General features: G+C 30.2%; 1 protein-coding gene across 1 annotated transcript; it reads left to right on the top strand.

Annotated features, from left to right (window-relative positions):
• The first annotated feature begins 8,977 nt into the window (after positions 1-8,977).
• On the top strand, positions 8,978-11,862 carry LOC108476954 (transcription factor HHO6-like). Its single transcript, XM_017779340.2, has 5 exons — positions 8,978-9,677; positions 9,921-10,183; positions 10,292-10,679; positions 11,055-11,131; positions 11,291-11,862. Exons 1-5 carry the CDS (start codon positions 9,464-9,466, stop codon positions 11,576-11,578), a joined length of 1,230 nt encoding a protein of 409 aa, XP_017634829.1. The 5' UTR covers positions 8,978-9,463; the 3' UTR covers positions 11,579-11,862.
• The last annotated feature ends 1,640 nt before the right edge of the window (positions 11,863-13,502 follow it).

Genomic DNA, 13,502 nt, shown 5'->3' with positions numbered 1-13,502 from the left:
AATAAAAGTAAAATTTTATGGGCAATTTTGTAAAAATGTCAGAAATGACTAAATTGCATGAAATAGATTATTTTATTATTTAAATTACAAAATTTAACGAAATTATCAATTTAGTTCAAGATCGGGGGAAAACATGTTTTAGGGATTAAATTGAAAAGTGTTGAAATTATGGAAAATTTTGATATTTTATAGAATTCATGGACTGTTATCAATATATATGAGAATAATAGTTGGAAATAAGGATTAAATTGCAAGAATTTTACTTTCCTGTCCCTAAGGATGAAATCGTCATTAATTAAAAGTTTAGGGGCAAAATGGTAATTTTGCCTAGAGCATTAATTAAATGTATTAGAATATGAAATGAATGAAAATGATGATCAAATTTATTTATAAAGATCCGGACGACACAAATACGAGACTTGATCATGGAAAGAAAATATATCAGAATAATGAAATAATAAACACGAGCAATCAATGAGGTAAGTTCGTGTAACTTGAATTATATTCTGAAATGCTTGAGATTGTATGTTATTGATGTGAATATGATTTGAATGTTCATTGTATGAAAATTTATAAAACATTGATATATTTGATAAAATGGGAAGAAATCTCGGTTGAATGAAAGGAAAATTCGATGGATCTCGAAAAGGAATTGACGGTAAAAGGATCTAGCCGGACGGGTGATCCTATCTGATATAGCCCTCCGAAGAATATGTGTAAAATGGATTTAGCCGGACGGGTAATCCGAATTAGAGTCTCAATTTAGCTTTGGATGGTAATTCAGATCCAAGCTCATTAGAGTAATTGTCGTTGCAGGATTTAGCTTGGTGGTAATCCCGACAATACTCTATGAGTTTATATTGCGAGGATTTAGCTCTGACCGGTAATCCCGACAATACTCTATGAGTTTATATTGCGAGGATTTAGCTCGATGGTAATCCCATTTGCAAGGATGAGGTTCATGGAGTGTGCTCTTTGATATGAAATGTGTAAGACCATGGTTGAAAGATACCATGGCAACTTTGAGTGTAAGACCATGGTTGAAAGATACCATGGCAACCTGATATGAAATGTGTAAGACCATGGTTGAAAGATACCATGGCAACGTGATATGAAATGAACAAGACCATGGTTGAAAGATACCATGGCAACATGACAGAAAATGAGTAAGACCATAGTTGAAAGACACTATGGCATCATGTCAAAGATAAATAAGACCGTGGATGGGAGACGCTCTAGCATCTGTTGAACAATTGATATTCAGGTAATATGTATCAGATGACGAATGGTTATATGAAATAATTATGAAGATAGATAAACGAAATAAGTATAAGTACATGAAATATAATTTATGTTAAGTTTGATATAAGCTATTACGGAATAAATATACATAAAATATATGGAAATGATGGAGCATGAAATATTGATATAATGAAATGAATGATATATGCTTATGAAGAAACGGTAAGAGCATGATATGTTTCATGACATGTACATATATGATTATCTTTGATATGTTGATACAAGGAAATTATGTAATTGAGACTATTATTAAACTCAAGTGCGATATGTCGAGAAAATAGATATATCAGTGTTGAATTTATATGAGATATGTGCAAGTATACTAACAATGTTGCTGTTTGATGCTTATACAACTGTCAAACTGTTGATTGAATGGTAATATATTTATTTATATGATGCATTGAATCGGTAAGTATTTAAATTTTTTTTAGTGATCTGTAAATGGTAGTAATGCTCCGAAACCCTGTTCTGGCAGCGGATACGGGTTAGGGGTGTTACAAATATAAACTCATAGAGTATTGTCGGGATTACCAGTCCAGGCTAAATCCCCTGCAACAACAATTACTCTAATGAGCTTGGATCTGAATTACCAGTCCAGGCTAAATTCAGACCCTAATTCGGATTACCTGTCCGGGCTAAATCCATTTTACACATATTCTTCGGGAGGGCTATATCAAGATAGGATCACCCGTCCGAGCTAGATCCTTTTTACCGTCAATTCCTTTTCAGAGATCCATCGAATATTCCTTTCATTCAACCGGGATTTCTTCCCATTTTATCAAATATATCAATGTTTCATTAATTTTCATACAATGAACACTCAAATCATATTCACATCAATAACATACAATCTTAAGCATTTAAGAATATAATTCAAGTTACACGAACTTACCTTGATACTTGTTTGTAAACAGTAAAAATCTATTAATCCCGAACTTTTCCTTTCCTCGATCTAGCTTCAGATTTGAATCTTCTGGATCTAAATAAATAAATTTAATTATCAATTTAATACATTTCATGTTCATATGCAACATTCTCTATAATTCAACTATTATTTATAGTTCATTCAAAGCTGTTTACTTGAGTCATAGTCACTAAATTATTTATAACTTGAGCTACAGAACTTAAAATTAAGATCCGTTAATTTTCCTGAAACTAGACTCATACATATTTTTACCATAAAATTTTCAGAATTTTGGTTTAGCCAATCAGTACAGTTTATTCTTCAAAGTCACCCTGTTCTGTTGTCTAACAGTTCTGACCCTTCTTCACTAAAAATAAATTATCTCTTTATACAGAATTCAAATGATGTTCTTGTTTGTTTATATTAAAATAGACTCATTCAGAATTCTATACATATAAATTTAAGTCCCTAATTATTTTTATTCAATTTTTATAATTTTTCAAAGTCAGAACAGGGAACCTGAATTCATTCTGACCTTGTCTCACAAAATTCATTATATCTCAAAATTTACAAATCTATTGCTTACAATATTTCTTCTATGAGAAACTAGACTCAATAAGCTTTAATTCCATATTTTTTCATCTTCTAATTCGATTCCTACAATTTTGGTGATTTTTCAAAGTTAGTCTACTGCTGCTGTCCAAACTGCTTTAGTGCAAGCTGTTTATTACCATTTTTCCCTAAGCTTTTAATAAATGATAATTTCGTCCCTACTCAATTAGCCTCTCAATTGAGCTGATTTTCTCAATTAACATTTTATTCTATCACCTTAAACTAGTTTACAACCTTTAGAAATCAGAATTTCAGCAATAGACTTTAATTCCAAACATTTTCACAATTAGGTCCCAAAAATCAATTTCCATTGAAATTGCCTAATAAAATCATCTCATAAACAAATTAAAGCTTTAATTTCATTCTATTTCATCATAAACTTACAGCACTCAACCATGGTGACTTTAAATTTCATCCATGAAATCAAAAACTAATGAATTTAATAGTAGGATCTAGTTGTAAAAGTCTTAGAAACACAAAAATTACAAGAAAAAGGCAAGGATTAACTCACTTGGTGCAAAAATTATGAAATACCAGCTTAGAGAACCCTCCTATGGCGTTTTTATCTGCTGGAATTGAAGAGAAATGAAGAGAAATGAAGAGAAATATAGATATTTCCTATTTAGTCCTAGTTTTATTTAGTTAATTTTGCAATATTCTAATTTTACCCTTAATTTATCAATTTTTCTGCTGATTTCATACCCTTGCCGTCCAGCCCAAATAACTTTTGGGTTTAATTCCTTTTATATCCTTTCTCATTAGACTAATAAGCTATTTAATCACTCTAGCAACTTTTACACCTATTACAATTCAGTCCTTTTCATTTAATTGACTACCCAAACATTAAAATTTCCTAACGAAATTTTAATACCACATTAATAACATTTCATAAATATTTATAAAATTATTTTTGACTCGGTTTTACGAGATAGAGGTCCCGATACCTTATTTTACCCAATTTCTTCAATAATTTCTTTTTCTAACTAATCACTAAATTGGTAAAATTTTTCTATCAATATTTTCATACGATTTTCCTATCATATAAATTTTCAAGCAAAAATATTGAAATAAATTTCTCTTTAAATCGGATCTATGGTTACGAAACCATTGTTTCGATAATTTTGAATTTAGGCCATTACACACCTTCTACGAAAAACCATTTTGGGCAGTTTTTCTAGAGCACTTACCAGCATCCTAAGGTACATTGGCTAAAACTTGTTAAGTTATCATGGAATATCAATTAGATTCGAGATTAGTTGTGTGTCATGAGTTAACTCCTATCTTAACAAGTTCAAGATTCGTTCACTTGTTAAAGAGAAGAATCGCTTATTTCACTGTTTACTAGTTCAAATCCACAAGATATTAGTGCTTAAGCAACTAATTTCACTATTGCTCTTCTCACGATTTAATTAGAAAAAAAAACTCTACTTTTCCTTGTGTTTTCGAAATCTCCAAATTACTTTGCATTAGTGGGGGATTGTTGGTAATGCAAACGGTTGATGTTAGTAGGCATATCCAACATTGGTTAAGTACAATATTTCAAAAGAGTTTTTATATAGCTTTACTTCTTGTTTTCATTGTGTAATTGGGGCATAGACCTATAACAACGCGCGTCGCCACCCCCCGCCCATTCCGTCTTCATGTCTTTGACACGTATCGTGTGTTGATTTCTATTTTGCCCTTCCATTTTTAGTATAAATAGAGGGTTGATTTCCTCATGTTTTACACACAGAAAGAAAACACAACACTTTCTGAAAAACTCTTTCCTCCTCTTCCTTTCCAATTTTCTTAAACACTTTGTCAGTTTTTCCCTTAAATCATTTTAGAGAAATTTTTTTCTAAGAGTTCGGGTTTTAAGCGAGATCAGCTATGACCGCTTCAAACTTTATTGGGAATTGATCCTATTGTGATTTTCCTGAGAAGAGCAACAATAATCGAGTTCCATCTTCCTTATTCGGGTGTACGAATATTGAAGTATTGTGTTAACCTTGGAGAACGACATCCACTATAAGATTATACTGATTAGGGCGAATTCGATTCTAAAGTAGTAATTTAACATGGTACAGTAAATTTTTTATTTCTTAATTTGTTATTTATTTTCCAGTCAATCCTAACATATTTTGTTTCACGGTAGCTTATTTTCCAACAGTTGTAATTTATAGCCCATCAATTTGTGGCAACAAGTAAACTTTGATATATATATATATATATATATATATATATATATAAAAGAATTCAGTAGGTGTAGTTTAGTATTTAAATTTAGATTTTGTAAAACTATAATAATGTGAGATAATATTAAAGTCGCATATAATTATATATGTATGGCCCAAATTTTGCCCGAGGCCCAATAAAACCAAACCCAAATAAACATAACTCAACTATCCAATACAAACCCAAAACTTAGCCCAAAACACTAACTCAACCCCCCAAAAAAAAAAATCAGAAAAAGAAAAAACCTAATCTCATCTACTCCACCACCATAATTAGCCACCCACTCTCATTTTGCTCCACTTGCCTACAATGGACAAGGCAAATAAATTAAAAAAAAAAAAGAAGAACAAGTGGTAAAAGCTTATAAAAAGCCACAATCTCAATGTAAAAAGTGGGGGGATTGGAGAGGAATTTATTGTATTTTGGAGAGAAGAAATTTTTTTAAGATTCAAGAAGAGATTTTTTTTTTTGAGATTCAAGAGGGGATTTTTTTTTTTTTTTGAGATTCAAGAACAAAAAAATCAGTATATCAATAGCAATCAAAAAGGTTCAAAGGGTTTCATTATATTCACTCCAATCGTAGTAAGAAATAAGGGATAGAATCAAAGCTGCGCGTTTTGGGTCAAAGGGCTATTGTCCGTTTTAGTCCTTCCCGGTTATTTGCATGTGCGAATTAATCCCCTCTTCTTTTATTTATTACGGATTTGCCCCAAAATATTGCTCTCAGATTCGATTATGTTCTTCCTATTATTTTTTTTATTTGTTTCTGTTTGCCTTATTTATATTATTATGTTTGCATTTATCTCTTATTTCATTCTAATACTAATATTATTAGCACTTCTATTGTTTTTACTATTAATTAATGTATGTTTATTATATATATACGTATGTACATTTCTATATATAAGTATTATTTTTATTACGTCATTTTAATATTACTATTATATCATATTTACTTTCGCATTTTAATAATAATAATAATAATAATAATAATATTATTATTATTATTATTATTATTATATATTAGTGTATATTTTATGTACATATATGTATGTATATACTTTTATATATAGTATTGTTTTTAAATTTAATATTTTATTTGCTCTTTGTATTTCTATATTATTATTATTATTATTATTATTATTATTATAATATGGTAGTGTGTATTTGCATTATATGTATATATATATTAATATATAGTATTATTTTTGTTTACTTTATTTTAATATTATTATTACCTTCATTCCTTTATTATTATTACTATTATTATATTTTACTATCATTATTTTCATACGTATATATGCTATTGTTTATATTATTATTACTATAACTACTATATTTTTTACTACCTCTATTATGTATTACTAATATATTATTACTACTATTATTCTGTTATTATCATCACTATTATTATAATTTATTATTGTTACTTATTATTTTACTATTATTATCTAATATATCATCATTATCATTATTTTCATTATAACTTAATAGATTATTATTATTATTATTATTATTATTATTATTATTATTATTATTATTATTATTATTATTATTATTATTAGCACTACTTTTATTACTATTATTTAATATATTATTTTTACTATTATCGTCATATTGTTACTATTACTATTATATTATTATGTTATTATATCTTTTACTATTATTATTGTTGTATTTTTCTATTATTGTTATTATATTTTCCTTTATTTTTGTATTTACTTATACGTTATTATTTTATATTAACTAATTTGATAACTGTATATTTTTAGCATATTTATTTTATTTACATATCATTACTTTTATTATTATTTCATCATCTATTCTATTTATAGTTTTTTAAATAATTTCAAATATTTAGCTTATTCATTATTTCCCTTTCTTATTATTTATTCGACTCATTTATCTTACCTTCGTATTTATCGTTAGTATTCATATTTGTGTTTATGTTTATCCTGTTATGGTTATCAATTTTTATTTGTTATGCATTCTTTATTATCTCGTTTCATTACAATTTAGGTTTTATCCAACCCGATAGTAATTCTTTCACTAAAGTAAATATTTCGTATTTGGTAATCCGAGACAATCGTTCCCTAACTTCTTGGATTTCGATTTTTTTCTCTCACGTTTAACCTAAATAACGACATATTCTTTTAAATCATAATCTGAGTGTTAAATAAAATACTTACTCTCGATATTTGAGGTGTTGTGTCCTAACTCACTTGGATATGACATCTTATTACCTCGAGATAAGATTTTTTTGCAAATAAGGCGATGCTTGGTGTTTGGAAATTTCGAGAAAGTAGTGCCCTAACTTATTGGGTTGCCACTTTTCTCGTTGAATTGAATAATTAGGCACCCTTCTAAATTTTTTAAAGGTTTTCTAAATGCAAGCCAAGATCTTGGAATTTCAAAGCAATATGTCCTAACTTATTGGATATAGCGTTTTTTGCTTGAGATAGGAATTTCAAAAAGGGATAACTTAATGTTAATACTTTGACGCTAGTGAATCCCAATTTTCAAAGTTAAAATATTTTAAAGAGGACTACATCTTAAATTTTTTTTCTTTCGACATTAAAGATATTTGATAATCAATTAGGTACCAATTTTTGGGCGTTACGAGGGTGCTAATCCTTCCTCGTACGTAACCGATTCGAACCCGTTCTTTTACTTCGTGGACCAAAACTAATGATTTTAAAACAAAATGTTTTAAAGGTGATCCAATCACACCTAAAAAAAGATTGGTGGCGACTCCCGTTTTCATTTTTAAAATCGATTCCCATTTTCCAACACCACGATTTGAAAATGGTTTCGACAATATATATGTAAAATTATGTGTAATTTTAGATTTAGTCATTATTTTCTAATTTGATCATTTAATTTTAATACCTTTTAATTTTAAAATTTTAGTTATGCCTCAAATGATAATTTTAAATTTATTAATTAATATGGTGTGCCTTTTCGTGAGTATTATGTAAGAATAGCATATTGATATTTGAAAATAATGATTTTAACTTGCCGAGTTTAATGATTACAGACGGATTAGAAATGAAATTAAAAGTTTTAAAACGGAGATAAATACCAAAATATACATGAACTACGGTTTAATGTGCAATTATATACATGAACTTTGATTTGATCCGATTCTTGTAAATTATTAACATAATTATTGATATAACATCATTTTATGTTTATATATTGCATATATAAAATAATCATATCTATGCAATATAAAAATAAATTGATGTATTTATTTCTTTAAATATGTATGATTAAATCAAAATTAAAGTTTCAAGTATACATTTGAACCACAATTAGAGTTTCACATGTATAATTGCACCAAATTAAAGTTCATATACGTAATTGCATATTAAATCAAAATTCATGTATAGTTTTGAAATTTAGCCCATGTACCGTTATTTTTAAAATTTAGTTTTTCTACATTTTAGATTTCAAAATTCAAATCTAGTTGTTAACGTTGTTAATTTTTTGTTAAATTTATTGATGTTATATTTTGAAATAAAAAAACTCACTTGGTAGCATGTAACTAAAAAGAGACATAGTAATGAACTTATAATTAACAAAATAATTTTAACAATGTTAATAGTTGAACTTGAATTTTACATCTAAAAGTCAAAGGACTAAATCCTAAAAATAAAAGTATATAGATTAGATTCCAAATTTTTAAAGAATACACAAACTTATAACATATTTTTAACCAAATTAAATATAGAAATTAAATTTTAGAATAATGAAAGAAATTGATATTTAAAATGGGACTTAAACCACGAAATTAAAGAGATTATGGTTAGTTTTAGACATGATTTTTATATCTATATAATTAATTTGAAGAAAATATAAGATAAATTGATTTTAAAATAAAATTAAATTTGGGATTTGGAATAAAGCTAGAATTAACCTCTTCAAGACTATATATATAGATATATTGCAAAAAATGAAATAAAAGGCTTAAAAGAGAGAATTAGGAAAAAAGAAAGGTGAGTGAACTCGGAGAAAAGAGTGAGTGAGAGATAGGATATGCGACGACGCGAAAGTGACATTATAACTCAAAAACCGCAAACAGAATCTTGGCCTTCTTAATTTCCATTTCCCTTTTCTCACCCGACTCCCTCTCCAAGCAACCCAAATTTTGTTTTCCTTCATTTTCTCTCTCCCCAAACAACAATCACTTCTCTCTCACTCTTCACGTACATCTCATTATTTCGAAATATATAAATAAAGCAATTTAATTAAGAAATAGCTCCCTTTACCCTCTCTCTATATATTCATTCATAGATCTCGCCACTTCCTTTCTCATTTCACCTCCTTTTCTCTCAGCTTCAACAGATACCATAAAGGAATCAGAAGGAAAAATAAACCGTAGGAAGCAAAAGGGTAGGCTTGTGAGAGGAAAACCCAGAAGGATAAGAAATGGGTTCGGTTCCCCCAGAACTGAGCTTGGATTTTAGACCCACTTTTGTACCCAAAACGATCAGTACTTTTCTCAAGGAGGTTTCACTAATCGGCAACGTTCCTGACAAGGTTTCAAAACTCGATGCTTTTGTTAAAAGATTGGAAGAAGAAATGAGAAAGATCGATGCTTTTAAACGTGAACTTCCTCTTTGCATGCTCCTTCTCAACGATGGTTCGTTTCTTCAATCCATATAAATCACACCCCTTTTTTCCCCCTTGTTAATGGGTTCTCTTTTGATTTCCCTTTTTTTTTTTAAAGAAAAAAACCCAGCTCTCGGTTGCGAGTTTCAATTGAAAAACGTTTGTCTTTAGCTTTGTTTTTGGTTTTCTGATCGGTTCTATAACTTGGGTTTTTGTTGTTTTGGGACTCTAATTAATCTATCAAATGTAAATTTGATTTTCTGTTTGATTGCAGCCATTGTAGCTTTAAAAGAGGAGTCAGTGCAATGTATGTCAAGAAATGTTGAACCAGTTTTAGAAGAGTTCATTCCATTGAAGAACAAGAAGGAGAATAATCAAAGTGAAGAAGATGGTGCCTTAATCACCAACAAAAAAGAAAAAGATTCTAACAACAACAACTGCAATAATAATAAGGACAAGAAAAACTGGATGAGTTCTGTTCAGCTTTGGAACACTGATGATGATTATAGTTCCATTAGTCACAAACTAGATTCTAAGGTACCTCAAAGTAAAGAGAAGATTGAACCACATTTAAGCTAAAGAATTGTAGTCTATAATGAAATAACAGTGCTAAAAATTGAATATTATTTGTTTGTTTTGCAACAGAGAAAGGACGGAGATTCATCTCAAGGATGTAAAAACAGGGGAACAGCAACAGCCTTTATGCCATTCAAGATGAATTTGGGTTTTGCAGTGAGGAAAGAAGAGAAAGAGGAGATACCAGTTCATGGATTAACGCTTTTGACTCCTGGAATCAAGAATCTGAAAGAGGAATCATGTTCTACGGGGTCTAGGACAAGTTGTAGCAGAGCAGTTTCTTCTTCTGCCCCCAATGCTCAGTCCACTTTTCGCTCTGTACCACAGCCGCTGTCCCATCACCAGCAGCAGCAGCAACAACAACAACAACAGACTGCTAGGAAGCAAAGGAGGTGCTGGTCACCTGAGTTGCATCGCCGGTTTGTCAATGCCTTGCAGCAATTAGGAGGCTCTCAAGGTGAGCAAATGATGTTCCATTGGTAATGTACTTAGATTGTGACAATTTGGATTTTGTTGTTCTTAGATCTTCTTTTCCCTGTCTTGAGTTGGATTATATATTGTTCTAGTCATCTTAGATGAGAATTTAGAAGTTTGGTCAATGGGAAGATTATATTTGCTAGAAACAGCACTTGTTTGTAGCGATTTTCGGTTCATTTATCTCTCAGTCTGGTTATATTTTTAGAGGTGGAAAGTATAGATTCAAATCTGGCTAAGTAATATCTGTATGATTCTGTTGGGATCATTGGATTGAAGTGTTCTTTTTCCATGGCAATTCACTCTTTGATAATTTTACTTCAAAGTTTCTGAATCAAAATTCTTAAACTTTTTGCAGTGGCCACTCCAAAGCAGATTAGAGAACTTATGCAAGTAGATGGCTTGACCAATGATGAAGTTAAGAGTCATTTGCAGGTTGGTTCTTAGATTTATATATTTTTTTCTTGGTGGTTTGATCTCATGAAAGGAAAAAAGAGAATGTTTGGTGTCTTAATATTTTCCAGGATTAATGGTTATATGAAGGTTTTTTATGGATGAATATTTGACGGGAGAATTTTCCTGTGACTTTTCCAGAAATACCGACTTCACACGAGAAGACTTCCAGCTTCCACAACCAGTCCCGCGAATCAATCAGTTGTTGTTTTGGGGAGTGGTTTGTGGATGTCCCAGGATCAGTACGGAGAATCCTCGAAGGGGAGCAGTTCCCAGTCTGGCTCTCCTCAAGGACCTCTCCAGCTAGCCACAAACACCGGGGGGACCTCCAATCCGGGAGGTGACAGCATGGAAGATGATGAAGATGCAAAATCTGAAAGCTATAGCTGGAAAAGCCATATTCACAAACCTGGGAAAGATGATGTATAGAGTGTTTATCCACCATGAATTTTGCAGATATAAAGTATACATGGGAGGAGTTGGCGATCATAAAAATTACAATACACTATTACTATATTATACATAAAAGGAGAAGGATGTTGAGAAATGAGAGAGGCTGTGAAAATTTTGCAGGATTAGCTTTCCTTCAATATCGAATCAAGTTTATTTTTTTTGGTTTTCTTCCGAAACCAGTACAAGAATTCCAATTATATATCATCCATGTTTTAACCATTGGAAGAAATATGAGCACTGCAGTATTCCGATATCATAAAGCTTAGCTTCTCCTTTACTTGCTCTATTACATTGAACCTCTGTTGTGCTAGTGCGTTTGATACTGTTTTGAGGTTTTAGAAGTTTGTTGTCAAAAGTCGCTTTTGTTTTGCAGTATTCTTTTTGTCTGACAAGGCTTTCCTAATCCTAACTTAAGCCATAGACAATTGATTCATGTGTCTGGTCCTTTTGAAGTTTGTCCTTTTTTTACTCGAGACTTGTTTGAGAGAGTGTTTTCTTAAGGAGAAAGATGAAGGCTTGGTAAATGCCACCACAGGTGGCTTTTCATATTTGATACGAGAGATTGCATCACCAGTCTGGGGTTTTGTTAGGTTGTTTCATATGATCAACCTTTAAAAAGATACATATATATATATATATATAGTAAATCATACTTCTTTTAATGTATCTATATATTCATATTCATAATATAAATTACTATAAGGATAGACAACATTTGTTAACCTTTATTAATTTCTGTGATTTGGTAAATACAATGAGAAAATGGAAGATCCCAACTTATATTGGGAATAAGATTTTAGGGTTAATATTCCCTTACTTGTGTCTTATGGTTACGTACAAAATATGTTTCAAAATTATTCTAAAATGCACTTTTTTTCTTCTTCTGAAAAGATAAGTGGTTGGCATATTCTTCCAGATTTTTTGCAAAGTGACCAAAATTCTCAAATTGCAAGACTGTTTGGCAAACACAAGTTTCATGCCGATAAAAACTTGTAGCTATTACTCAATTTCTGCCATAAATATATATATTTACTTGTTGATTAACCTAGCTTTTAATCAATAATTAGGTGCTGACTGCCATAAATTAAAGTAACAATTTCTTTTACCCTGTATGGTAATTTATTTTATATAGTTACCAACACGGTAATTTTAACTTATGTTTTGAGAAATTACGTGAAAAACATGTATGATTTGTAAAGGCGTTAAATTATTAATGCATAGTTTGAAGCAGCTGATCATGTAATTATATGGGTGTGGCCCCAAAACATGGTCTTAATTAGTCAAACTGTTCAAAAACACCCAAGGGCCAAGGTGTTTTGTTTATTTACCTAAGCCACTCATATCCCACTATAAAACACAATCACTTGGAATGTTTATCTAAAGGATCAAGACAAAAGAGTCCCTCTCACCCCCAAAATAATAGAGAGAATCTTGTCGACAATGTATAATTAAATGGACCCTACAAAGAGAGCTCCACTATCATATATAACTTCATATTCAATATTAGAAATGAAAAACCAAAAGAATCTGAGACATTTATCAGGTAATTTATATATGGTATTAATAGGTTTGGTAGGAGAGAATGGAAATGATGGAAGTTAGTCATTAAATTTCCTTTCTAAACAGGGTTAACTAAGGCATTTATATTCATATATTGTTAGGGGATGGATTAATTGATAACATTTAGAAATACAAAATAAGTACTACAATATAGTACTTAATTTTTTTTTAGAGAAGAAGACAACGGATTGAATATATGCACATTAAGCTACCTAATTCAGTCTCACATGGCAAAGCTTAACAAAATTACATGCATGCATTTGTTTTTGGTCCCACAAAGGGAAACTATTCATATCAAAGATTCCTTGAAAGACCAGCTATAGGTTATGATCCTTGAGAA

This window comes from Gossypium arboreum, chromosome 12 (assembly GCF_025698485.1).
Source record: "Gossypium arboreum isolate Shixiya-1 chromosome 12, ASM2569848v2, whole genome shotgun sequence".
Classification (NCBI taxonomy): domain Eukaryota; kingdom Viridiplantae; phylum Streptophyta; class Magnoliopsida; order Malvales; family Malvaceae; genus Gossypium; species Gossypium arboreum.
The sequence above is the reverse complement of the archived record's forward strand: the minus strand, read 5'-3'. Positions and strand labels throughout refer to the sequence as shown.

Coding starts and splice junctions, on each gene's coding strand:
- LOC108476954 (XM_017779340.2), top strand. CDS start 9,464: ATGGGTTCGGTTCCCCCAGAACTGAGCTTGGATTTTAGACCCACTTTT. Junction 10,680..11,054: donor GCAATTAGGAGGCTCTCAAG/GTGAGCAAATGA, acceptor AACTTTTTGCAG/TGGCCACTCCAAAGCAGATT. Junction 11,132..11,290: donor AAGTTAAGAGTCATTTGCAG/GTTGGTTCTTAG, acceptor TGACTTTTCCAG/AAATACCGACTTCACACGAG.